The following is a 27,659-nucleotide window of genomic DNA, read 5'->3' on the forward strand; positions in this document are numbered from 1 at the left end:
TCCTATTCAACTGTCATTGACGTTTGGAGAGATGTGGAATGTTACAGATGACAAACATTCTCCCTCAAAATTCAGGAGGGAATGGAATTTTACACTACAAGACCATCTTTAGCGTTCATGTGAAATAATTTAAAGTTGAACTGCCCACACCAGCCTCTTTCATGTAAATGAAATTTGACCACAGATTAGCTGGTGTGAATCAGTGTAGATGAAGTGAAGTCAGTGAAGCTACATTAATTTACGTCAGTTGAGAATTTGGCCCCATGTCATTTTTCTGCTGTATTCTGCATGTCTGAAATAAGAACTCCTGTTTTCCACGAGGAATAATGCTTATTTCAAAGTAGTTATTTTGAAAAAATGGTAATGTGGATGCTCCGCTGCTGCTGTTTCGAAATAACTAATACCCAGAGTCATTTGAAATAATTACTCCCCAGTGTGTCCTGGGGCTCTAAGCTGAGGTAGCGTCCACATTAAAGGAGCCAGCCTCAGACTAATTTCAAAGCTTCCCTGCAGTGTGGACCACTATTTTGAAATAGTTATTTTGGGAGTAATTATTTCAAAATAAGTTATCACATCAATCTGCCTCCCACCTGCCTCTTCCTTCTTTCCCCCACCCCTTTCCCCAGTACTCCGGAGCCAAGCCTGCCGAGTCCTGGCTTCTCTCCTCCCCCTCCTCTGTGTTCGGGGGGGGGGGGGAGGAGAAGGTACCGGGGCTGCTGCGCCGTGGCTTCAGCCCCACCCCAGTGGCCAGGGGGAGAGCACAGGGCCTGGCGAGGCCAAGGCCTGGCCCTCCTTCCCCCTGGTACCTGTGGGGAGAGTGTGGGGCAAGGAGGGGGCAGGCCAGGGCTGCCATGCCTTGGCATATATATAGTCCAGACTACAGCGCTGTGCTGACAAACAACTGATCGGCACAGCGCGGCAGCCATTTTAATTTAAATGAAGCGGCGATTATTTAATGAAATAATGAAAGATATTACCTCACCCACCTTGTCTCTAATATACACCGCACTGCTATGTTAGCCCAGAAATGGGGCCCCCATGAACCTGAATTAGCTGATTCAGTCTCTAAGACTTGCTAGCATGAGGTGAGATGTTTGTTTATTTGTTTGTTTTCTCCCCTATGTAGATATACAATTAGTGTCCTAGTTCTGCACAGGCCGGATTCATTTAGGAGCACTTGAGATCCTGCTGGTGGCACCACTTACCACAGACTGATCTCTTTCCTGAGTAGCTCTGGGCTCAGGTGTGACACAGCTTCACAGGCTTATTTTGAAGCTTAATTCATTAATGTTTGTAAAATACACGGAGTTCCCCAACAGAATGGAAATTGTTCATCTAGTGTAAAGAGCAGTTATTTTTAGACACATGTAGGTGGATTCTTTCTCTGCTTGACAGCAACAATGAGCCACTATCAAAGGCAGGAGACTGGGAACCATTTTTGACTCACAGACTTTAATGGCTAAATAATATTATGATGCGTTGCCCATTCAAAAAGGGATAAGTAGTAGTCTGACTGCTAATTACTGATTTTTGCTTTATTTATACCAAATGCAACCCCATTTGGCAAAATGTAAAAAAAGGCATAGAAGAGACAGACATTTGGTATTTACAAAAGCAGTCTTAAATAAAAAAAATTAGGCCCTATATACCAGCTTTCAAATTTAAATGAATAGACATATATCCTTACTACATTATCTTATATTCTCTTATAACTATGGTCTGTTGCCTCAGTATCCATCTTCTCTTAGCTTTTAATTTGCTGAGTGATTCTAGCTTTAAGAATGTGGCATGTATAAATATTGAAGCTTTGTCTTCACTGCAGAATTAAAGCTTTTTAAATTAACCTATTTTGACAACTGAAAGATCGTTTGCGCTGCAGAGTGATGGGATTATCTAGCTTGATCTGTAGTCTCTACCCTCTGATGAGCCAGTGTCACTCAAGTTAATTCTGCAATGAAGACAAACCCACAGAGGTAATATCAAAGTAGTAAAAATTGCAGAGCCATGTACTGTAAAATCAATGTATTTGTAGATTTCAATGCCAGAAGGGGCCACTAATCATCTAGTCTGTCCTCCTGTATAAACAGCCAGAGAACCTCCCCAACATTATTCCTGAAGCATACTCATTAAGAAAATATCCAATCTTGATTAGGGAAGTAAGCAATGAGTCGACTATCTGATAAGCAAAAGCTTATTGGATAGTCAACTAATCCCTTGGCTACTTGCAGGAGGGGAGCAGGAGTTGGTACTGGAGGGAGCCGACTTAAAAGCTGTTTTCCCCCAGCATCATCTCTATGGGGGGTGGAGGAGGCTGGGAGGTAGCGAGGACCAGGCATGAGTCAGGAATCAGCTCTTCCCTGCCAGCTCGTAATACATTTAAAAGGCTAATGTATGGCAGGAGTACCTGGCGCAAGCCAGGACAGCTGACTCCCTGTTTGTGCAGGGTCCCGCCCCCTGCTGTGCACCAGCCTTTCGAATACAGGCAGTCCCCGGGTTACATACAGGATAGGGACTGTAGGTTTGTTTTTAAGTTGAATCTGTATGTAAGTCGGAACAGGCGTCCAGATTCAGACACTGCTGAAACTGACCGCCAGTTCTGACTTACATACAGAATCAACTTAAGAACCCCAGGCGTCCCCAAGTCAGCTGCTGCTGAAACTGATCAGCAGCTGATTCCAGGAAGCCCAGGGCAGAGCAACTCTGCCTGGGGCTTCCTGTAGTCAGCGCTGGTCAGTTTCAGCAGAAGCTGACTTGGGGACGCCTGGGGCAGAGCAGCTGGGGTGCTACTGGACCAACCCAGCAGCACCCCATCTGCTCTGCCCCAGACGTCCTGATTCAGCCGCTGCTGAAACTGACCAGCAGCGGCTGAATCAGGACCTGGGGCAGAGCAGCTGGGGTGCTGCCGGGTTGGTCCAGTAGTGCCCACGGGCGCTGCAGGACCAATCGGCAGCGCCCCAGCTGCTCTGCCCCAGAGTCCAAAACAAAAGCCTGGTCTGCTGGGGGGGGGGGGAGCACACTAGCTGCGCCCCCCCCCCAGCAGACCAGGGACACGGGGAGCAGAGCCGCAGCGGCAGCGGGGTGCCGCGCCTCTGAGGCTTTGCTCTGGCAAAGCCTCAGAGGCGAGGGACCCCGCCACGGCTGCGGCTTCAGTCTGGGTGCCTGTGGTCTGCTGGGGACGGTCCCCAGCAGACCACAGGCACCCGGACTGAAGCCGCAGCCGCGGGGGGTCCCGCGCCTCTGAGGCTTTGCCAGAGCAAAGCCTCAGAGGCGCGGGGAACCGCCGCTGCTGCCGCTTTGACTGAAGCGGCAGCAGCGGCGGTTCCCCGCGCCTCTGAGGCTTTGCTCTGGCAAAGCCTCAGAGGCGCGGGACCCCCCGCGGCTGCGGCTTCAGTCCGGGTGCCTGTGGTCTGCTGGGGACCGTCCCCAGCAGACCACAGGCACCGGGTCTCAAGGGGCAGCAGCAGCGGTTCCCGCGCTTCTGAGGCTTTGCTCTGGCAAAGCCTCAGAAGCGCGGGAACCCGCCCGGTGCCCCTGGTCTGCTGGAGACGGTCTCCAGCAGACCAGGGGCACCGGAGCAGCTTACGAACGGGGCTTTCTCGCCCCGACTTCCGGGGCGAGAAAGCTCCGTTCGTAAGTGCGGATCTGACGTAAGTCGGATCCGCGTAAGTCGGGGACTGCCTGTACATTTAAAAATGTAGTTAAAAAGCTGGTGCGCAGCAGGGGGAGGGACCCTGCATGAGCCGGGAGTCAGTTGTCCTGGCTCCCGCTGGGTTCCTCCCGCTGTGCTTTAGCCTTTTAAATGTATTAAGAGCTGACAGGCTCTTATACTTTAAAAAAGCAGATCTGTAGTGGAGTTAGGTCCCGGGCCAAGAGCTAACCCCACAGTGGCTACCCTGCTTATTGACTAATCAACTAGTCGATGGAAAATCCATCGACTAATTGATTAGTTGAGTAAACTAAATTTAACGTCCCTAATCTTGATTTTAAAATTGCCAGTGATGGAGAAAACCATTGGCATAATTAACTAAGAAGAAAATTATTCTGCGTGCTAAAAACTGTTTTATTTCTACTCTGAATTTGTTTAGCTTCAACTTGAAGCCATTGGTTCATTTTGTACCTTTCTCTGCTAGAGTAAAGAGCTCATTATTTAATATTTGTTCTTGTACGTACTTGACTGTAATCATCTCTTAACCTCTTTGTAAAGAGGCTAAATAGACTGAAGGAGCTAAATCTATTACTCCAAAGCAGGTTTTCCTATGCTTTAATCATTCTTGTGGCTCCTCCCAGAACCCTTTCTAATGTATCAATATCTTCCTTCAATTGTGGACCCCAGAAATGGACAGTGTGTGTGTGTGTGTGTGTGTGTGTGTGTGTGTGGTGGGGGGGAGGGGGAGAGAAGTGGGAGTAGGGGAGGCTTCATGCTCCTGGAATGGGCGGGGCCTCAGATGAATGAGGTGTGGCTGAGGGCTGTCAGCTCTCAGAGCTGTCTCAACCATGGTGCCCTCCCAGCACTGCCTGCCCCCACCTCTCAGGCAGGCCTAATTGCCACCTGTATAGTGATTTAAAGGGCTTGGGGCTCCAGACATTGGCACTGATACAGCAGCACCTGGAACCTGGAACCTGGGCCCCTTTGAATCATCAGGTCCCAGGGCAGTTGCCCCCTTTGCACTCCCATGTTGGAGGGCCTGAGGAGGAGATACCACAGGGAGTCAGTTGGGCTGCTATGGAAGGCCTTGAAGTAGGACCTGGTAGAAGCAGGGGACTCCAGAGAGGCAGCCTGGGAGTCAGAGCTCTGTCTGAGAGAGCGGGGAAGACTGAAAGGTAGCTCACAAGGGAGCACAGGTGACTCATGGTAGCACCACCTAGAACATAAGTACGGCCATATTGGGTCAGACCAAAGGTCCATCTAGCCTAGTATCCTGCCCCAGTATCCTGCCCCAGAATGAGGGATCACAACAGGTAATCCTCACATGATCCCTATCCTGTCATCCATTCCCACTTCCACCCACCACCTCCCCATCCATATCCTGCTAACCTTTTAATAGCTAGATGGCATGCCTCCACATCCTCTCTCCTTGATCCTCTGCTGGCCCTCCCCGCACTCCTCCCCCCTGCAGGCACCTGTACCAGAAGATGGGCTGAAGAGAAGCCCAAGTAGGATTAAAGAACTTTTAGTTTGGTTGGACTTTTGTTTGAAAGGGACTGAACTCTGAGACTGATCCATGAGACTGAGCCACATGAATCCCTGAGAGAGATGGCAGACCTTGGTGAAGGGAAGCGAATGGAAGGAATTCCTTCAGCATCATACTTGACCAACCAGGGATGCTATGAAGCCTGTGACAATGATGTATGAATGATACCTGTCTTTTACTTAGCTATACACGTGCTGGAGAATTTTGTATTGAATAGTCATAACCACTAGATGTCCCTGTTAACCTGCTATAGTTATGTGTATAAAACTGATAGATCAGTCAGAAGTTTGTATTTTGAATAATCTCAGACTTTTTTTCTTTCTTTGTATGCGATGCCCAAGGTGACCTCCAATATTTAATCTGTTCATAAATATTTTTCTTAATTAAAACCAGGATCGAAATCAGGTCAAATAGAAGCATCTGATCCTGTGAATCCTATGCCTGAGATGTTCACTGTGTACATTGACACTTGCCCCCTAGTTCGAGCTAGGGATGCAAATGTAGGCGACCGAAATTGCTAATGAGGCGGGGATTTAAATATCCTGCACTTCATTAATATGATCTCGCTGGCGCATTACTCTGCTCAACAGCTGATTCGAACCAGGAAGTGCTTGCAAGGACACATTAGTTCGAACTAAACCCCTTGGTTTGAACTAATGTTACTCCTCATTTTTTGAGGAGTAACATTTTTTGGGGAGTAAAATTTTTTGAGGAGTCGTCTTCATTTGCATCCCTAGCTCAAACTATGGAGCAAGTGTAGATGTACCCCATGTTTAAAAAGAAAAATAAACAAAAACAAGGGGTAGAGGAGGTCCTGATTTAATAAGTTAGGATAGACTCTCATAATTTAAAAAAGAAATTGAAACTTCAATAATACATAGGCAGATAATGGCAGCAATGTAATACAGGCTGTCCCTGGGTTATGCGGATCCGACTTATGTCGGATCCATACTTATGAACTGGGCTTTTCTCGCCCCGGAGGACGCGAGCGGCGGGACTGCCCAGACGCGCCGTGGTCCCACCGCCCGTGTCCTCCGGGGCGAGAAAAGCTGCTCTGCGTCTCCCTGGTCTGCTGGAGGACCCAGGCGGTGGGACTGCGGCGCGTCTGGGCGGTCCTGCCGCCCGGGTCCTCCGCAGCTTTGCTCCGTGTCTTCCTGGTCTCCGTGTCTTCCTCGGTCCCGCCTCCCGCGTCTCCCTGGTCTGCTGGGGGGGGGGGGGCGCAGCTAGTGCGCCCCCCCCCCAGCAGACCAGGCTTTTCTCGGGACGCCTGTGATAGAGCAGCTGGGGCACTGCCAGTTGATCCCGCAGCACCGCTTTCGGCGCTACTGGACCAACCCAGCAGCACCCCAGCTGCTCTGCCCCAGGCATCCTGATTCAGCCGCTGCTGGTCAGTTTCAGCAGCGGCTGAATCAGGACGCCTGGGGCAGAGCAGTTTGGGTGCTGCTGGGTTGGTCCAGTAGCGCCAAGGAGCGGCGCTACTGGAGCAACCCAGCAGCACTCCAGCTGCTCTGCCCCAGGCGTCCCCAAGTCAGCCGCTGCTGAAACTGACCAGCAGCTGACTACAGGAAGCCCAAGGCAGAGTTGCTCTGCCCCGGGCTTCCTGGAATCAGCCGCTGATCAGTTTCAGCAGCAGCTCACTTGGGGACACCTGGCGTAGAGCAGCTGGGGTGCTGCCGGGTTGGTCCCCGCAGCGCGGAGGTGCGGCACTGCAGGGACCTACCCGGCAGCGCCCCAGCTGCTCTGTCCCAGGCGTCCAGATTCAGCCGCTGTTGAAACTGATCAGCGGCTGATTCCAGGAAGCCTGGGGCAGAGCAACTCTGCCTTGGGCTTCCTGTAGTCAGCCGCTGGTCAGTTTCAGCAGCAGCTGAATCTGGACGCCAGTTTCGACTTACATACAGATTCATCTTAAGAACAAACCTACTGTCCCTATCTTGTAACCCGGGAACTGCCTGTATGTTAAAGATAAAAAGCAACAAGATGCCCCTCTCAGTCCACAACGCCTTTAGCTTTGCTGCCCCTTGAAAATTTTTTGCATTAGTTTAAGATTATAGTGGCTGTCCCATAATATGATTTTTATGTCATTGCATTTTGCTTTAAAACAAAGTGTTTGTGTTATGATGGTCCATGATTTTGTCCTGCACCAAAATTCATAAGAATTTTTGTGTTGCTCTGAGACCCAATGTTGAGTTGTGACTAAACTTTTTCTTAGGCGATGCAGACGGTTTTGTAGTTACAAAAAAACCAAACCAAACCAAATGTCTTCTCCCCACATCCTCCAAAAACAAAACAAACAAACAAACAGTGTCCCCCTCAAATCCCAGAGCTGACAAAGGAGAAGGATGTACCTGACTTCCTGAATTACTTTTCCCCCATTCATTTGTAAATGCAGCTTTGCATGTTATCTCAGCAAGTGAGCCAAGCAATACCACCAACTTGTGCTCTACTGAAATATTTACTGGTTATGAGCAATGTTCTCTTGTCTTTTCTATCCATGTGTAGAATGCATTTTCTATGTGCACTGAGGCATGTGTAAATATGCACCACCAGGAGAAATAAAACCTAGCTGTGGGCACTCTGCTAACCAGCTGGACGGCATTTGACTCTCTCGTGAGCGGCCACACAAATACACAGCTTACAGAGAAGACTGGTTATGAGACCAATGCTGTAAGTGGTGTATAGCTCCAGGCAATAATGAGCACCTTTTCTCCATTGGACCCGCCCCGTCACATGTAGAGTGGGGTTGTTATGGTTTTTTGATTGTTGTGTAACAATAGCTCCCCCCCCCCCCATTAGGGACCAGGAAGTCACAATGAAAACACAGGACCAAAAAATTTGGATTTGAAAGTTGTTCGTATCAGAGTCTCAGACATTCTTTCTGGAGAGAAGTTGCAACTTTTGTGCTGCTTCTGGAGCCTGGAGAGGTACCAGTGACTCCTGAGTGGCAATGAAGCATCATCATGTGACATGGGAGTGTTAAGTAAAACTACAAGGGCAAGGGATTGTTATGAAATGTGCTGGCAGCTGCTCACTGGAATGGCATATGTGGACTCTCTTCTCAGGCCAGCAGGGAGAAAAGTGAAAGTAACTCTTTCCTCTGTGTAGATAATTTATGGGTGCTCTCAGCCTTCAGAGTGGGAATTGTCAGGTGACCAAGTGAACTGACTCATGAGGGAAAGCAATCAGGGCTGGTTGGAGGGAAGTGCTCTCTGTGGAGGGACTGTAAGAAGAGGAAGCTCTGCTAAGTTGCTCTCTACCTCAGTTTGGACTGAATTGGGAACCAACCTCCTCCTTCCCACCCGGAGAAAAGGGTGTAATTTACCCATTTGTTTTCCTACAGGGCCAGATCTTTGTTGCCTTCTTACATGAGCGGTTCCTTCCAAGTCAATGGAACCTTGTGTGGGGTTAAGAACCTGAGTGGATTCTAGGTTCTGCTGGAAGTTTCTGGATACTACCACACTACTAATTACTATGGCTACTAAATAGTATTACAGGATAAGATGCATAATAAATGGTGTAATGCAGATAATGCCCAGTAAAATCCGGGTGTGAAGAGCCCCTTTGGCTTTATTTATTTGAACTGCAAATCTGTGTATGTGGCATCCCTTGGCTACCCCTTGTCCCGGTCAGTGGACAAATATGGAGTTGGCCAGGTACTAAGTCAGCCATACCTGTCATGCTAACTAGACTCATCAAGGCACTATAATACACCTCCTTGATGTTTTCTATTCCCTGCATGCCCCTCTTTGTATCTAAAATATTAAAGCAAAAGAGTTGCATATAATTTGTCAACATTTTCATCAAAGGAGCTGGGACTGAATGGAGACAAAGCTACTTTCATCCAGGGATGTTAAAGACTAGTCGACTAGTCTACTATCCGATAAGCAAATGCTTATCGGATAGTCAGTCAACTAGTCGATTCCCCCCGCCCCCCGCTGCCTCTCTTTGATAGAGGCAGCAAAATGGAGGGAAGAGGGAGCACTTGAAAGCGGCAGCTCTGCACAGCCTCAGCGTTTCAAAGTGGCAGTGCTGGACAGCTGAGCTGAGCTGGGGAGTCCCCAGCTGACCCCGGGTTCCGGGGAAATGGAACCCTGAGTCAGCTGGGAAGTCCCCAGCTGATCCCAGGTGCTGCTGAAATGCCACGTGGAGCCCAGGTTCAGCTTACCCCGGGTTCTGCATGGCATTTCAAAGCGGCAGTGCATGGAGCCTGGGATCAGTGGGGGACTCTTGTGCATTTCAAAGCTGGCTCTGGGCTGCACGCAGAATTCCACATTCCTCCTTTGACAAGTACAAGAGCCCTGGTAGAGGCTCTTGTACATTACAAAGGAGGAATGCAGAAGTGCCTATCCACTAGTCAAGTAGTCGATGGAAATTCCGGCAACTACTCGACTAGTCAATTGACCTTTGGTTAACATCCTTACTTTCATCCCCAGTGCTGATTTCAGGCCTGGCTTTGGCTGTTATTTCTCAAAACTCCACTGACTTCAAAAGAGCCATGCAGAATCTGACTCAGGGTGGCTCCAGGTTGGGGACTGAGGCTGATGAGGTAGGATAGTGCGAGGGGGAAGCTTACAGAGTTCATAGCACTTTTGGTCAGTATACACAGGACACCACCATCAAGCTGGCAGCTTCAAAATAGCAACTACAAATGACTCCCTCTCCCCCCACAAAAAAGTGTAAAGATTTCAGTGACTGGAGGTTTGAGTGGGAAGTGAGGGGTCTATAGTGCATAAGCAGCCAATTGAAATACAATACAGCACTAGGGTTGAAGGCTTTTTTATCATTCTTCATTTTTTTTACTGGTCTTCTTTATATAAATGTTTTTCAACTTGCCTTCTCCTCTGGCCCTGAAGATCTGCAGCAGTGCTAAACATATCATTTTCTCTTTTGCATGCCGTAGTTCAATGCAAAACCTCGGCTTTGATTTGATGGCAGAACTGTACATGCCACTATTTCATGGTGACACTCACCTTTCCAATCCATAGTGTCATGATATTTCTTATTTATCTCTTAGTTCCTTCATGCACCCATTAGCTAAGGCTGCAGCATGGTATTTTCAACTGCAATGTATTTCCTTTGGAATGCATATGCCACTTCTTCTGATCCTTTCAGGGGAGCTCAGTGAACTTTTCTTTTCTCCCTTTCCCTCAGAAAACTGATCTTCTCCAGGCCATTTCCTCCCATCTCTTTTTTCTTAGTTTACCACAATTTTCTCTCCCTACATCGTTCTTCCCATCAATAGTCCTGGTACAGTTTTCATTGTACAAGGTTAAAAATGATAATAATGCATATAGTAGCATCATTAGGAATTTTACTCATCTCTTTTCAGAGGCTGCTCTAAAGATGAATGTACCCAAAGGTCGTACCATAGGGTATAGGATACCAGAGGAACCTCCAGTTGCACTGGCCCCCTAGGCGAGGTGCTGGGGAGGCCAGAGGAGGAAGGAAACAGGCTGTGAGCTTCACCTCACTCTGTAGTCTGCAAAAAGGGGAAAAAATATTCAGAGACTGTGGTAAGTGTGGCTGCAGCCCCCCGCTTGGGTTTGCAGATCTTGGGTCAGGCGGTGCAACAGATCACCCTGTATCTTGAACCACGGGCCTTGGGGCCTCTCTTGGGGTGGCAGGTCCATCGGCTCCGGTCTTCCTGCCTGCTCCCAAGCTCGGCTAAGGATCGGATCATTCAAATGGTTTCGGTTGGCTCACGACGTGCCCTGGGCGGGCCACCTAGGCTGGGAAAAGACGTTATGCAGACTAGCCCAGCGGTTCTTCTGGTCGGGGGTACACCACGCTGTGAGGGACTATTGTGCATCGTGCCCCAAATGCCAGCGTGCTAACCCCGGTGAGGTTCCCCGAGCCCCATTGGTCCTGCTGCCCGTGGTAGGGACGCCTTTCGAACGGGTAGGACTGGACCTGGTTGGGCCGCTGGAGCGAAGCACCAACAAGAACAGATACATTTTGGTCATTGTGGACTACGCCACTCGGTACCCGGAGGCAATTCCCCTAAGGGTCACGACCGCCTGCCCCATTGCCGATGAACTTTTAAAGTGTTTGCCAGGGTGGGCCTCCCTAAGATGATCCTAACAGACCAGGGAACTAACGTAACGTCCAAACTGATAACAGAATTGTGTCGCCTACTGAATATCCAATCTCTGAGAACCTCCGTGTACCACCCCCAGACGGACGGACTGGTGGAATGGTTCAACAGGACTCTGAAGTCAATGCTGCACAAATTTGTCGAAGACGACCCGCGGCAGTGGGACAGGTGGCTGCCAGCTCTTCTCTTCGCCGTAAGGGAGGTTCCCCAAGAATCCATGGGATTTTCCCCTTTTGAATTATTATATGGGCGGCGACCGCGGGGGATTCTGGACCTAGTGAGAGAGACTTGGGAGGGACAAGAAAGACGCGCCCAGGGGTCCATCCACTATATTTTACAATTGCGAGAGCGGCTAGAAGAATTAGGCCGGCTAGTACAGGAGAACCTGCGGACGGCGCAGGAAACACAGGCGCGTCACTACAACCAGAAGGCAAAGGTGCAGACTTTTCAACCCGGGGACCGGGTGTTGCTCTTGTTGCCCTCTTCAGAGTCCAAGTTGCTAGCGAAGTGGCAAGGACCATTTGAAGTCGTGCGGAAGGTGGGGCTGGTTGACTATGAGGTGAGGTTACCAGGGCGGCGGAAAGACTTACGAGTGTACCATGTGAACCTCCTGAAGGCCTGGAAGGAGAGGGAGGCAATGCTGATCACCCCATTTCCCCTGGAGGACAAGTTGGGACCGCAAGTGGGAGCCTCGACGGAACGCCCCCAGGTGGACATCGGGCAAGACCTGGAGAAGGGACAACAGCAACAGCTGCAAGAACTCATAGCGCAGTTCCCGCATGTGTTGTCAGATAAACCAGGAAGGACCCCGTTAATTAGTCATCACATCGCCATAACGCTGGGGCAGAAAGTACGGGACAATCATCGACCCCTACCCAGGAAAATGTGGGACACCATGCGCCAGGAACTAAAAGAAATGTTGGCTCTAGGGGTGGTGGAAGAATCCCGAAGCAAGTGGAGGAGCCCCATCGTGCTGGTCCCCAAGCCCAATGGTCAGTGAGGTTTTGCGTCGACTTCCGCAAGGTGAATGCCATCTCCCAGTTCGATGCCTACCCCATGCCCCGGGTAGATGTGCTACTGGAACGTCTGGGGAGGGCCAGATATATCTCGACACTGGATCTCACAAAAGGCTATTGGCAGATCCCGTTGACACCGATGGCAAAAGCCAAAACAGGATTCCCAACCCCTTTTGGGCTCTACCAATTCACGATGATGCCTTTCGGACTACATGGAGCCGCTGCCACATTTCAGCGGCTAATGAATCAAGTCTTGGCACCCCACGATGAGTATGCATACATCGATGATATTATTGTGCACAGCGAAGGATGGGAGGAACACCTAACCCACTTAGAGAAGGTATTAAGGGCCCTAGGGGAGGCCAGGTTGACAGCGAACCCAGCCAAGTGTCATCTAGGGAAGGAAGAGGTAACCTACTTGGGGTATACAGTGGGGAAGGGACGGGCGAAGCCAGTAACAGACAAAATTCAGGCCCTCCGAGAATACCCCACTCCCACCACGAAACGACAGGTGAGACAGTTCCTGGGGTTGGTGGGATATTACCGGCGCTTTGTCCCTAACTTGTCCACCATAGCTGCCCCCCTGACGGACCTGACCAAAAACCAACACCCACGGCAGGTAGAGTGGTCAGCAGCGTGCGAGAGGGCGTTTCAAACCTTGAGAGACCACCTTATCCGGGGACCGGTATTAGCCCAGCTGGATTTTTCCAGGCCCTTCATCCTACAGACAGATGCTTCCGAGGTAGGCCTCGGGGCCGTGCTATCCCAGGAGGTGGAGGGAGTAGAACACCCTCTACTGTACCTAAGCCGCAAGTTGTACCCTAGGGAAACCCGGTACTCCACCATAGAGAGGGAGGCGCTGGCAGTGAAATGGGCCGTGGACGCATTGAGGTATTATTTGCTGGGGAGTACCTTTTTGGTAGTGACGGATCACGCCCCTCTAAGGTGGTTGCAAACAATGAAAGACACCAATGTGCGTATCATGCGCTGGTACCTAGCATTGCAGCCGTATTCGTTTCGAGTGGCACATAGACCAGGGAAAGCACATGGAAATGTAGATTTTTTTTCGCGCATAGCTCCTAAGGAGGGGGAGGAAAGACTATCGGGAAGAACGCTTTTAAGGGGGGAGGTGTGTGATGGGGCTAGCCTGTCCCGCACTGAGCAGGAGGGAGGGGAGCCCGCCTAATGGGTAGAATACGCCCCTCTCCCACAGCCATACCGGGCATGCTTGCAGTGCAGCCTCACTATAAAAGGCTGCCGGGCTGCTCAGTTGGGGTGTGTCTAGACTACATGCCTCCTTCGACGGAGGCATGTAGATTAGCCAGATCGGAAGAGGGAAATGAAGCCGCGATTAAAATAATCGCGGCTTCATTTAAATTTAAATGGCTGCCCCGATCTGCCGATCAGCTGTTTGTCGGCAGATCGGGGCAGTCTGGACGCGACGCGCCGACAAAGAAGCCTTTCTTCATCGGCACAGGTAAACCTGGTTTCACGAGGCTTACCTGTGCCGATGAAGAAAGGCTTCTTTGTCGGCGCGTTGCGTCCAGACTGCCCCGATCTGCCGACAAACAGCTGATCGGCAGATCGGGGCAGCCATTTAAATTTAAATGAAGCCGCGATTATTTTAATCGCGGCTTCATTTCCCTCTTCCGATCTGGCTAATCTACATGCCTCCGTCGAAGGAGGCATGTAGTCTAGACACACCCTTGGAGCGGACTGCTGGGAAGGAAGGAGCTCCAGCCCCAGCTGCAGGGCCGCAGCCGGACCTGCTGCCAGAATCCGAGCCGGAGGGACCGCCGCTATTGCTGCTACTATCACTGGGGCGAGCACGCCCCCAACGCCGACTCCGGGGGGCCGCCCGCCCCGCTGCAGTGGACATCATCTGTGCTGCTGCCCCAGAGACGGGACCGGCTGACGTTGCCGCCGCCAGCCCAACATCGCCAGGTGGGACCTCTGTCGGCCACAAGGCGGGGGTAGGAAGGAACCCAGGGCAAGGGGCAGGGAAAACCCCAGTGGGCTCAGCGCGTTTCAGGGAGGACCCCCCGCTGAGCCAGTGGTGGGAACCACCCACCACTATTAGGGCCCTGGGTTGGGGTCCGGTGGAGAGGGAGGGCCCAGACCCCCCTACCCTAACCCCTCAGGGCGTGAACTAGGCCTCAGAGCCTGCTTTGACTGTGGACTAGGCCTCAGGGCCTGTTGCGGATGTTGGACTAGGCCTCAGGGTGTGGACTAGGCCTCAGGGCCTGTTGCGGATGCTGGACTAGGCCTCAGGGTGTGGACTAGGCCTCAGGGCCTGCTTTGACTGCGGACTAGGCCTCAGGGCCTGTTGTGGCTACCAGACCAGGACTCAGGGTCTGCGAGTTGGGTGGGCCTGCTTTAATCTCGGGGAGGAGAGGACGGAGTGGAGGGGACCCCACCACAAGCATGTAATGCTGAGTAGATATGCGTATAACACACTGTCTGCAATAGACAAGTTCAGGGAATGTCTTCCACAAGATATGAGGCAGGAGTCTGGGGCCTTCTTAGATGAAGGCAGGGTGGCCTTGGAAGCTGTGGACTTGGCTGCCCGCACTATGGCTACCGGGGTACGATCAGGAGGTGCGCAGCATCAGTAATCTTGATAGCCCCAGCGTGGCCATGTCAACACTGGTATCCCATGCTTCCCTGGGGCCAAACCAGGGAAACTCTTCTGTCCCCCTCCCAGCCCCGGAGCCCTTAAAGGGACATGGTCTGCCCACAGTGCCCGTGCCAGTTGCAAGCCTGCCAGAACCCAGCCAGCAGACCCTGCACCTAGCACGGAACGAACCAGCCACCCGCTGCCACTTAGCCCTCCACCTCTTCCAAGGACCAGGCTGGCGGCTCACAGGAGCCTGCCCGGGTCACAAAAGGTGGGCACCCGCCTGGTCTAGTGTGGAGATCGTGGACCTTATCGGGGTTTGGGGGGAGGCCTCCAACATCCACGATCTCCACACTAGGGGTGTGTCTAAACTACATGCCTCCGTCAACGGAGGCATGTAGATTAGCCAGATCGGCAGAGGGAAATGAAGCCGCGATTAAAATAATCGCGGCTTCATTTAAATTTAAATGGCTGCCCCGCTCTACCGATCAGCTGTTTGTCGGCAGATCGGGGCAGTCTGGACGCGACGCGCCGACAAAGAAGCCTTTCTTGATCGGCACAGGTATGCCTCGTGAAACCAGGTTTACCTGTGCCGATCAAGAAAGGCTTCTTTGTCGGCGCGTTGCATCCAGACTGCCCCGATCTGCCGACAAACAGCTGATCGGCAGAGCGGGGCAGCCATTTAAATTTAAATGAAGCCACGATTATTTTAATCGCGGCTTCATTTCCCTCTGCCGATCTGGCTAATCTACATGCCTCCGTCGACGGAGGCATGTAGTTTAGACGTACCCTAGATGTGTTATTTCGAATTAGCTTATTTCAAATTAACTAATTCGAAATAAGTTAGTTCGAATTAGTGCTGTAGTGTAGACATACCCCTAGAGAGCAGTCCCTGCATTCTCTAGACGTGAGGAGGGCCTTTGCTTTCTACATCGATAGAATAAGAGAGTATAGGAGGTTACCACAACTCTTTATTTCTACAGAAGAAAGAATATGGGGTCTTCCGGTGTCGGGCCATTGCTTGTCTTCATGGATCACCTCCAGTATCAGGGCCTGTTATGAACTTGCAGGGCAGACAGCACTCCCACTTACGGCCCACTCCACGAGGGTGCAGGCCTCATCGATGGCATTTGTCGCACAAGTGCCAATCCTTGAGAAGTGCAGGGTGGCCACATTGTCCTCCATCCATATGTTTACAACCCATTATGCAATTGCATAACAGGCCAGGGACAATGCAGGCTTTGGTAGGGCTGTGTTGCAATCCGTTGTAGAGTAAGGTTCTGACCCCACCTCCTGTAGTACTGCTAGGGAGTCCCCTAACTGGAACTGACATGAGCAAGCACTCGAAGAAGAAATAATGGTTACTTACCTTGTAACTGTTATTCTTCGAGATGTATTGCTCATATCCATTCCAAAAAACCTCCCCTTTGTTGGAAGACTACGGCAAGAAGGAACTGAGAGAGTGGAGGGCCAGCAGTGGTATATCTGCACCAATATGCCGGCGCCACTCCAGGGGCCTCCTAAGGGAAAAAAGCTTTGGCAACCATACATGCGGCACGTACACATCTAACTGGAATGGACATGAGCAATACATCTTGAAGAACAACAGTTATGAGGTAAGTAACAGGTTTTCTTTGTAGTTTTGAGTTTTTTAGTTTTTTTGTAGTTAGTCTCGTTATCTAAGCTTGGACCAAAATTAGAGAACAACAATAAGCCATTTATATACAACTCAGCTCAATTAACTGCAGTCAAAATGGGTTTTCAGAGGGATTTAAAGGTGCTTTGTTGATGAGCCAGGTAGGAAGGGCTGTTCTTTCAATTAAAGAACAATCTTAACAAAACTATAGACTGTTTTGAGGGAGGGGGAGAGATGCAGAGCAGGTTGAACCTCTCTAGTCCAGCAACCTAAAGGACCTGAGCGGTGCTGAAGCAGAGAATTTGCCAGACCACAGGAGGTCAATATTGTCTAGCAGCATTACCAACATTTCCACTGCTTACTGGGCTCTTAGAAGACATTTAGGAGTAAATTAGAGCTAACTAACAGCACAGAACACAGAGTGCTTGGTCTGGTGGCTGTAAACAAACTTTATGGGACCACAGGAAAGTTGGATCACACCCATGGTAGTGGACATTTGTCTAACTAAAATCATGCCAGATCATGGATGTTGGCAGACCAAAGAGTGCCAGACTAGAGAGGTTCAATCTGTATGGGTATGTCTACACTAGCTCATTAATTCGAGCTAGGTAGGCAAATGAGGCGACCGGAGTTGCAAATGAAACCCGGGATTTAAATATCCCGGGCTTTATTTGCATGTTCCCATCCGGTCGCCATTTTGAAATTTCACTAGCGCCAACTCCACAAGGAGTAACAGTAAGTTTGAATTAACGTTTCACTGCTGTGTGTAGCAGCGTGGCAGTGCGTTCGGGATAGTGAAATTTCAAAATGGCGACTGGACGGGAACCTGCAAATAAAGCCCCGGATATTTAAATCCTTGGCTTCACTTGCAACTCTGGTTGCCTCATTTGCCTGCCTAGCTCGAATTAACGAGCTAGTGTAGACATACCCTATATGATTCTATCATACCTTCTGCCAGATGGAGCTGGCAGCAGCCTGGGCCAGGTTCAATAGCTAGGGATTTGTTTTCAATATAATACATAAACAGCTTTAATTCCCACCTAGTAACCTGGTACAATTTTACACTACCCCTGGGCACGTCTGAGTGCACTACTTCTTAGCTTGCAAGCACAGAGTCTGTGTGTGGAAAAGAAGTGATGTCACCTGACATTAGAGAAAATGCCACAAGCAGGATACATATTTATAAAACTCTGAGCAGAATACCCACCCCAGAGGGCATGAGTCTGGGCCTCAGCTTCATGTTCTAGAGTTCTACAACCAACTTTTCTGTGCCCCTTGCTGCTTCCCCACCATACCTCACTCACAGTGGCTGTGCTTGGTTTGTGAGAACCAGGGGTTCAGAGGTGCACTTCCCACCTGTGAGTTTACTTCCCATTTGTGGGAGAAGCACCATGCATGCTTCGCCGACTGAGCACTTGCTAATCGCAATTTCTCTCCCTGGGCTGCTCGCCAACTATTTGTTCTGCTTGTCTGCTCACCAGCCACTTGTTCCGTTCACTCATTTGTGGGTTGATTATCGGTCAGCCACCTTCTGCTGCCACCTGCTTCTCTGTTGTGACCTCTGCACATCAGTCTCTTAAGAATTTTTTTCAGCTCTCTGCAAACTGGGCAGAAACACTGCTCTACCAGAAAGACAGTTCCCGCTAAGCTGCATGGCAGCACGGCTCCACAGCTGCTTAATCAGCCCTGCCCAGAGGCTCAGGGCTGCTGCCCACGGAGCAGCCTGGCTGGGGGAGAGGCACTTTTCCTTCAGCTAGAGCAGCAGCTCCCTGATGAGGACAGAGCATCTAGTCTCTCCCAGCCAGTAGGGACACATCTTAAAGTGATGTGGAGGGTGGGTCAAAAGGCCAGCAGGGAAGAAATGGGGCCAGAGCCTTTCCTCTTCCAGTTCCAGTCACACTGTCTTCCTGGGATGTTGCCCAATGCATTGGCTGCTCTCTCCAAGGCAGCTGCTTTGCTGCACAGGGGAGGGGATGGGGAAAACATGAGTGGGTCAGGCTGGGGGCAGAAATAAATCATGAGGTGCCATGTGGGGGGTTGTGTTCTTCTCCCAGCTGGGGCCCTTTTTATGTCCCTTCCACTAGTCACACCTGCTTCTGCTTCTCGCTGAGGTAGATTAATTTAGGTGATGGGACAGTGCTCTTCCATTAGCATAGAATGTCTTCACCAGATGCACTGCAATGGCACAGCTGTGCCAATGTAGCAATGCAATATAGACTTCCTACAGAATCAGTTTGTCCATCTATCTGTCAGACCTCCACTCTCCTCTGAACTCTAACAGGGGTGGTGACCTTCCAAGGAGGTTCAAGTCCTCTACCTCTTCACAATGCTCTTGCTCATAAGCAAGATTGGAAGGGGGAATTTGTTTAAATGGAGACTGTTCCCATGTGTTTGCTGCAACCCACAATCCTGGCATTTGAGTCAATTAACATAAGACCTTGGGGAAAAAAAATCTCACAAGCAGTTATTAAAGGAAGGTGTAATTATTGACTTTGGATTAATTGAAAATGTGTGCTCTAAAAGTAGCAGTTGAGCTCCATTCTGATTAATTGCTTTCTCACATATTATGGAAGTTGCAAAAAGTGCTTGTTCTACAGACAGAAGAGGGAACATGTCTAATGATTCTGCTGTATGTTTATAACATAAATCCGTAACTGCAATACTAAAAGGCTTTGCAGTGCTATAATCAGATTATAGACAAAGTTCCATGGGATTCCTTCATTCAAAAAGAAAATAGAAGTTCTTTAAGAACTGGAAGGATTCTAAGGGGAAATTGGATACTTGGATAATTAATTTTATGAATAATGTACTTTTTAAAAATTGAATGACTTATCAAAACAATACACCAAATTCCGTACAAATGTGTAAATATGTTGTCTAAACTGTCACTTGTCAAAATAATCATTTCCACCCGATCACTTTGGATCTCAGAGAGACATGGGTAAAAAATGTTTGTGAAGAAAGACAAGCTTTTATTAAACTTTCAATAGAGCAGTGCTTGCCAGAGCTACTGAGAGAGCAGCCTGTGTCCAAGTTAATAGCCTTCCTAAAACAAGGCCCTATGCTGTGTCTAGTCACATTTGGAAATCGTTTTTAGCAACATTTTTATTTGCACCTCTGTTATGCCTTTCTTCCAAGGCAGAGGCAGCAGCTTTTCAGAAATCTTGGTGGTACCCAGAATGCCCACTTAAACTCCTCCCCCCCCAACACACTTGCCTCAGGCTCTAGGAAGGAGTTTGGGTACAGGAAGGTTGCAGGCTCTGAGAAGGTGTTTGGGTGCTGGGTGTGGGCTCTTGCCTGAAGTAGGGGTGCAGGAAGAGATTCGGGCTCTGGGAGGGAATGTGAGTGCAGGAGGGGGTCAGGGGTGAAGGCTCTGCAGTCCTGGGAGGGACGATATCTCCGTGCACTGGGATCTAGGTAGGTAATCTGCCCAGTGCGCTGCTGGGGAAATCAGAAATTCAGAATTTGCTGCTCTGGGGTAGCTGACTAGGATGGGCATGGGGATGTCAGGAGTTCTAGGGTTCACAGCTATACACTTCAGTCAGGGTTTATACACTTGATCAAAGGTAGTACATGTACCTCTACCTGGGCTGGAAATTACAGCTTCAGCATAGGTGTGTTTCTGCCCTTACCCAGTCTGCTCGTGCTCAAGTTGCAATTTGAACACATGCACTTGGGGTTTCTGGGTGTGCACTGAACCAGACTTATGAAAGGTCCACTCCTGGTGGCAATAACACTTGCAATTCTTTTAGAAGATTTTGTTATACATTGCTAAAACAACATTCAAAACGAGATAAGTGCTTGGAAGTCCCATGGAATTAATGTCTAATAAAAACATATAATTCACTGATATCAGGAAGTAATGAAAAGATAAGTATCCGTTCCAGAGAAAGCAAACAAACAACTTCTACTTTTTCTTTTCTCACAGAGCAGGCTTGCCATAAGGAAGCCCAGCACCATCCTTGTTTCTGTGAGGTCCCAGTGTACAAGGAAGTAATAGTTAATAAACAACACTCTCTACAAGATTGAGAGAGCCAGAGAGAGCTGTGCTGCTGAAAAGCAGGTGTGCTTCATGAATAAACTATAGCATGTTACCCGGTGGGTACTAATGAAACAAACAGAAGTTTCGCAGCCATGGATAATACAAAGGCTCAAGACACGATTCCACAGGTAAAGGCAGAAATTGTTATTGCTTATGTAAAATGTGTGTGTTGTGCATAACTGAAGAGATAGCCTTGCAAAAACTGAGAACAAATTTGTATTGTGTTGGCAGGGAATTTACAGAAGGATTGCTTAGGGTAGTATCAGAGGGGCAGCCATGTTAGTCTGAATCGGCAAAAGTGGCGAGGAGTCCTGTGGCACCTTATAGACTAATCGAAGTGTTAAAGACGAAGTGGGTCTTTGCCCACGAAAGCTTATGCTCCAACACCATGGTTAGTCTATAAGGTGCCAGAGGACTCCTCGCCGCTTTTAGGGTAGTATGTGATACAAACCTTCATTGGGTAGTATGTGATACAAACCTTTGCTGCTTAATATGTAATACTAGCAACTGTATACCCTAGGGGGAGTAAGTATGTAACACCTGTCACAGGAACTCTGCTTCTATAATCTTAAAAGAGCTAAATAAGCAAGTTTCTATTGTTATAAAAATAGCTGTTAAATGTAATGAACATTGGTGGAAATAGCGAGATTCTCTGTCAAATCATTTAACAAGAAATCCTTCAAAGAATTTAGAACCTGTAGGATATTTGCACTGAATACCACAATATACAGAGAAAGTGGAAAACATGAATCAAAATGGTTTCTGTTCAATGCAGATAAGCTCCCTGAATACCAGATTCATACCTAGTATAAGTGGCTGCAACTCCGCCAAAGGCAATAAAGTTTCACACTGAAACCAGGTTTGAATTATCCCATCGTGGCTGCCAGATGTATGTCCCTGTAGTATAAAGTCGGGTTCGGATGGTGATGTTATAGTTACAAGAACTTCATGTTTAATTGGATTAGGCCCAGAGTCAGACCCAGATCATAAATGGCCAGTGAAAAATTTCCCGTGTGAAGAGGACAGTGATGGTCTATCTCAGGGGTCAGCAACTTATAGCATGCATGTCACAAGTGGCACATGAGCCGGTTTTTCAGCGGCCCACGGGTGGAAGGTTAACCCCACCCCTCCTCCCCCGCGCTGCCGCTGGAGAGACCTCCCTCTTCCCCACAGCAGGTTAGGCTGTAGTGGGAGGAGGCAACACTGTGGCTGAGGCTCCTCAGTGGCACCTCCAGGTCTGGCCCAAGACTGCGTGTCCGCAGCAGGGACACCTCTGGCCTCTGGGGCTGGCCTGGGACCACATGGCTGCAGAAGCAGGACCTCTGGGAACAGTCCCAGACTGCTTGGCTGTGACACTGGAATGCCTGGCTGGCCCAGGACCATGTAGCCATGGCAGCGGTGCTTCTGGGGACAACCTGGGACCATGTGGCCACAGCAGTTGCTGCAAGGAGGTGTGAAGCCAAGTAAGTGTCCTGCCTCATGCCCAGACCCTCACACTCCAATCCCCCTCATTAATTTCCCCCCCACCAAGACCCTGCACCCACAGCTTGCTCTGTCACCCTCCCTTTTTCCTGCACCCTCCCTCCTGGCCAGACACCCTCCTCCCAGGCCTGGCCAGACTCCTACCTCCACCCCCATCCTGCTCCTGCATCCACCGTTGCTCCTACACCCTCCTTCCTGGCCACATGCTGCACCCTCCCTTGCTTCTCCTCCCTCCACCTGGGCAGAAACCATACTCCCAGACTGCTTCTGCACCCTACCTCCCACCCAGACCTTGCAACTTCTCCCACCCAGATCTTGCACCCCCCATCCCTATCCCCCTCACTGGCAGCCCTGTCCCACACACTGAACCCCTCATTTTGTCCCTCCCCCAGAGCCTAATGGGGTCCATAAAATCCAGTAACTTTGGCACCCCAGAAAAGTAAATCTGGCCTATGGGAAACTCTGAACCTCAGTCCTCCCTGTCCCTTCCTCTCACCCCATGAGGCTGGAGCACCATAATAGTGAGGTGTCTCAGTTGGGGACAACATCAGTGAGGGTTGGGGGGTTTTGGAAGAGTTTTTCTTTTGTGCTTCTCATTTATGTGGTCTCCAGCAGATTTTTCTGTGGGTCAGTGACCCCATACCCAAAAAAGGTTCCCCACTCCTGCCATAAATAAAGAAAACATTGAAACATTTTGTGTTGGACATAATATTTTACTTTATTTAAAATGAAGTTTGATAAACGAACATGAGAAAGTTAAAAAGCTTAATCTGTTTAATAATTTAAATTAAGCCATTCTCCCTAGCTGAAGCTGGTTCAGAAAATATGGTCAGCCCCTGCTCCCTTCCTTCTCCCTGCAGCACACAAATCTATGAATAAGTTAAATCTTGGCACACCACTTCTGAAAAGTTGCCAACCCTTGATCTATCCTGGGGGTTTCCTGGTTTAAAGACCATGCTGGGGGAGGGATGGGTGTATCAGTACTACTGTATGTTAGAGTGGAGCTGTATCAGCCCTCGACTGGCATAAGTTAGAGGAAGTAGTCTGTAGGCTGAGTGTGGGCCAACAGGGAATCAGAAATCTGCAAACAGCTCCCTGATGACCCTGTCTTCCTTTCCAACTCCCTTGCATCAATCAGAGCATGGATGCTGGGGAGAACTGAATCCTGTTTGCAAGTCTAGCTTATCTTTCACTGGGAAACATGGTTGGCTTATTGAAAAATTAGGCAAAATGGAGTAAGTTTAATGCTCATTTAGCTTATGGTAAAGAACGGTAGACAAGGGAGTAAATTCTGCCCTCAATTACACCCACACATTTTTAGAGTCACTGGGGGCAGTCTGGTCTTCAGAGTTTTGAAGAGAGACGTGTACTTGGTTAATCAAAGTCTGAGCTATTCAGCTTTGCAGGTGTCAGGTGTTGGACCCTGAAGCCTGATCTACACTAGAAAATTAGGTTGGTTTAATTGTATATTGGTCAGGGGTGTGAAAAAATCACCTTGAATACCACGGTTAAGCTGACCTAAGTCCCCATATGGACAGTGCTAGGTTGATGGAAGAATTCTTTCATCAACCTAGCTATTGCCTCTGAAGGAAGTGGCTTACCTACATGGATGGGAGAATTTCTCCCATCCACGTAGGTAGTGGCTACACAGAAATGCTATTGCAGCACAGCTGAGTCATTGGAGTGTTTTAGGTGTAAACAAACCCTTAAGAAAGAATGTCTCAACTCCAGTTCCATTGCATGTCCCATCTTGCACTGCACTGCACAGCATAATGTGCTGAAACTTCAGTTCCTCTGGCAAAGCTTCACCAAAGATGTCAAGAAGGCGCAAATCGAATCTTAACAATGTTCACTGTCATCTGTGTGGTGTTGCTCCTCCCTGTGTATCTCTGAAGCATTATGAAGTAAGCACAGGCCCGCCTGCCAGTCTGGATCAATAGATCTGGGTTAGCAGGGTGCACGCTAGCGCTCTAAAAATAGTAGTGCATGAAGCACTTTGAAGTTGCAGGGTTGGGACTTGCAACTTCAAAGCGCTGTCTGTATAGTTGCTTTTAGAGCACTTGCAAGAGTCCTGTTAATCTGAGGACTGGGACTAGGGGTGCTGGAACAGCGCCTGGCTTGCAGTGGTTTCCATTTTAACCAGGCTTTACAGTTTGTATTAAACGGCTCAGTACTCCCAATACAGGGGCATAGCCACAAGTGAGCTTGGGTGGGCCACCTCCTCCACCTTTTTAGCATCTGGGCCCACCCAAATCTGAGTAGTGCTGCCACAACGGCCCCAGAGCATCACTCGGGCACCTGAAATCCCGGATGGAGCTATGTGCCTGCCTTTCAGAAAGCTATGCTCTGGCAGCTCCGTCCTGCCGTTATTTTGAGCCACCCCATGTGTGTGCCCAGCTTGGCAGGGGAAGCCCTGTGTCCAGGGTCACCAGGGCTAGGGTATAGCATCGGGGAGAAGTTGAGCTAACAATCTGTCATTGGCTATATACCAGAGAGTTAGGGTCCACCCAGATTTCCGCTCCTAGGTGCTACACCACTGCCCCACTACACATTTTGTTCCAGCACCTTCCTTGTCAGCCTGGACTGAGAAGTTGTTGTGGTGGGGTATGTCTACACTTGCACCCTCTTTCGATAGAGGGATGCAAATGAAGACATTCAAAATTGCAAATGAAGCTGAGATTTAAATATCCCACACTTCATTTGCATAATCACGTTATGGCACCATTTCAAAATAGCGCTATTTCAAAATACAAAACGTGGTGTAGATGAGGTTTAACAGTTATTTCGGAAGAAGGGTGTTCTCCCAAAATAACCGCATCTATACCGCGTTTTGTATTGTGAAATAGCGCTATAGCGTGATTATGCAAATAAAGCGTGGGATATTTAAATCCTGGCTTCATTTGAAATTTTGAATGTCTTCATTTGCATCCCTCCATCGAAAGAGGGTGCAAGTGTAGACATACCCGTGCTGTGTAGGCATTCCTTCAGAGGCCAGAGCAGTGTCTTGGGAATCATTAATAGCACTGTTTCAGCATCCAGTGTGGGAAGAGTGGGAGACAGAGAGTTGCTATGCAAATACCTGGATGCTTAATATGACTCAGGGCTTGTAACTGCATGTAGTTATTAAAGTGCCTCAATTACAAGTTGTGCACTGAGGTATTTGCATGCATAAAACAAGCTTTCAAATATGTACAAGCGTGTTTGAAAATCTGGCCCTAAATCTCCTTAAGGCCTCTCATGTACATGTTAATTCTTCCTGTCTTGTGACAGATGATAGGATCAAGTTGCTAGGTGGTACGGTTGTAGGTAAAAAATTGTCCAGATGCCTTCACACCCTGTTTTGCTTTAATTTGCCACTTTAAAGAACCACATGCCCAAGGCTTCCTCACACAAATTTTTTCTGATTGTTAGTTAAAGGCCATTCTCTTACATGATTGTTGGGTGTAAGAATGTGTGTGTATGGTTTTGGGGTTTTTTTTTTGTTGTTGTTTTTTTTTGCTGGTCCTTTGCAAGGTTGCTTAAGGCAAGTTTTTACTCATCAAATGATCAATTTCATTTAAATAAGGCCAAATAAATTAATACCTTGTGATATGCGTATTCATGCACATGTAGCTGGCATCTGGAGTAGTTTTTGTAGCTGAAAAGATGGACTATTGTCATCAGAATTCCATTCAGCAGCCTATTGTCATTCTGCCCACTTGGGACTTCTAATGGGCTACTACATGACCAGAGATGCACCTCTGCCAGCTCCTTCCAGTGATTGCTTCTAAATGTGAAACAGAGCTTAGGTTTTGAGTGATAGAACAATTTCTTCTGCTCCCACTGGGGTTCAGATTCATTAATGCTTGCAAGAGACTTTGGGGTTGTTGGATGAAAGTTGCCATTTCAGTGTGAAATATTTTGGGTTTCCATCTGGGCTGAAACACCAAACTACCTGCAGACCTGATAACAAGTCTACTTGTAAATGGTTTGACATATGTAGAGCCCCGCGTGGATACAAAATTTGTATCCACATCTGTATCTGCACAAATTGAGCTGTAGATATCGTCATTGACATCCGTGGCAGTGGACACCCGTAGCTATAAAGCACATATCTGCAAATTTGCAGGGTTCTAGATACAAAAATGAGCCATGGAGATCTGCATCCACATTCGTGGATATAAAATTGATATCTGCAGATTTGCAGGGCTCTAGTCTTATGGCCTTCCCTCAACCTCCTTTTCTCCCACCTTAAATAGTAGTGGATTTCTTGGGCAGAGCAGGATTAAAAGAGTAATTATGGGTATTGTATTTCCATGGATGGTCTATTCAACATGAAGGAGCCTGTCATACAAATAATAAAGTACTGAAGAAAACCTCTGGGCTAGAGATGAAAGTGGAGGTTAATATGTGCTGGAATTCCTGAATGAAGCCTGTCACTGGAGCCTTTTGGAGCCTTCTCAAGGGATTAGTTTTTAATGGATAATGTTTTCTCCATAGCACCGTAGAAGTTCCTGAAATTTGGAACCCAATGGCTACATCTAGACTGGCATCATTTTCCGGAAATGCTTTTAACGGAAAAGTTTTCCATTAAAAGCATTTTCGGAAAAGACCATCTAGATTGGCATGGATGCTTTTCCGCAAAAGCACTTTTTGCGGAAAAGCGTCCATGCCAATCTAGACGCGCTTTTGCGCAAAACAGTACTGTGCTGTCTACACTGGCCCTCTTGTGCAAATCATTTGTGCAAGAGGGCTTTTGCCCGAACGGGAGCAGCATAGTATTTCCGCAAGAACACTGACAATCTTATATGAGATTGTCAGTGTTCTTGCGGAAATTCAAGCGGCCAGTGTAGACAGCTGGCAAGTTTTTCCGCAAAAGCAGCTGATTTTGTGGAAAAACTGGCCAGTCTAGACACAGCCAATGAGTATAGCATGGGAAACATAGAAGGGAAATGTAGGCAATCTAAAAGTAGGAAAGGCCACTTCAGATAGAAGAAACCAGATAATCCCAGTAACATCACCCTGAAAAAGTTCATACTACTACACTTCATGGCTATCGCTAGTTTACTTGCAAGAAAGCTGTACAAGCAAATCTAATATGCATAAACATTTGTGATATTGTAATGTGCATGAAATGCAAAAGCAAAAAAGAAACATTTCTTCTCCTTTTCTGAAATAATAAATGAGAGAAACATTTTAAGACAATTCTCGATTAATAAACCAAATCCTGTGAATGCATCATGCAAAATGGTTGACCAGAAATTTTTCCCCGTCTTTCTTCTCACCCATGATTTGGTGCATGGACAGAAAATATTGACAAAAGAACAGAAGATCTTTGATGGGGGCCACTCTATGAGTTAATTGTAAGGGGACTGTTAGCCCCTTACTAAAACTCTGTGGGAGTTTTTGGTTTGCCAGCTCCCAGTATCAAAAGGGGAAGGGTCCATGAGAATCAGGGCCCTGAGACTGACAGACCCCAGAGACAATGGAAAGCAGCCAACACTCTAGCTCGGCCTGATTGACAGGTTGGACAGGCCAGTGAGGAAAGTAAGAGGCCAGGCCCCGTCCTCCCTGTGAGCTGGGATTTTTCTGGGTCTCTCTGAG

General features: G+C 48.6%; 1 protein-coding gene across 5 annotated transcripts in view; it reads left to right on the forward strand.

Moving 5' to 3' along the window:
* The window catches only part of LOC102457221 (uncharacterized), a 137,959-nt gene that overhangs the window by 44,120 nt on the left and 66,180 nt on the right, over window positions 1–27,659 (forward strand). For 4 of the 5 annotated variants that reach the window (XM_075901164.1, XM_075901165.1, XM_025187914.2 and 1 more), the window contains one exon: window positions 20,481–20,722. In XM_075901164.1, the coding sequence (XP_075757279.1) occupies window positions 20,687–20,722 (36 nt within the window). In that variant the 5' untranslated portion in view covers window positions 20,481–20,686. Of the gene's footprint in view, window positions 1–14,029; window positions 14,244–20,480; window positions 20,723–27,659 lie in introns of those variants that run through there. The other variant, XM_075901166.1, reaches the window with a different exon arrangement.

Source organism: Pelodiscus sinensis, chromosome 18 (genome assembly GCF_049634645.1).
Source record: "Pelodiscus sinensis isolate JC-2024 chromosome 18, ASM4963464v1, whole genome shotgun sequence".
Lineage (NCBI taxonomy): Eukaryota > Metazoa > Chordata > Testudines > Trionychidae > Pelodiscus > Pelodiscus sinensis.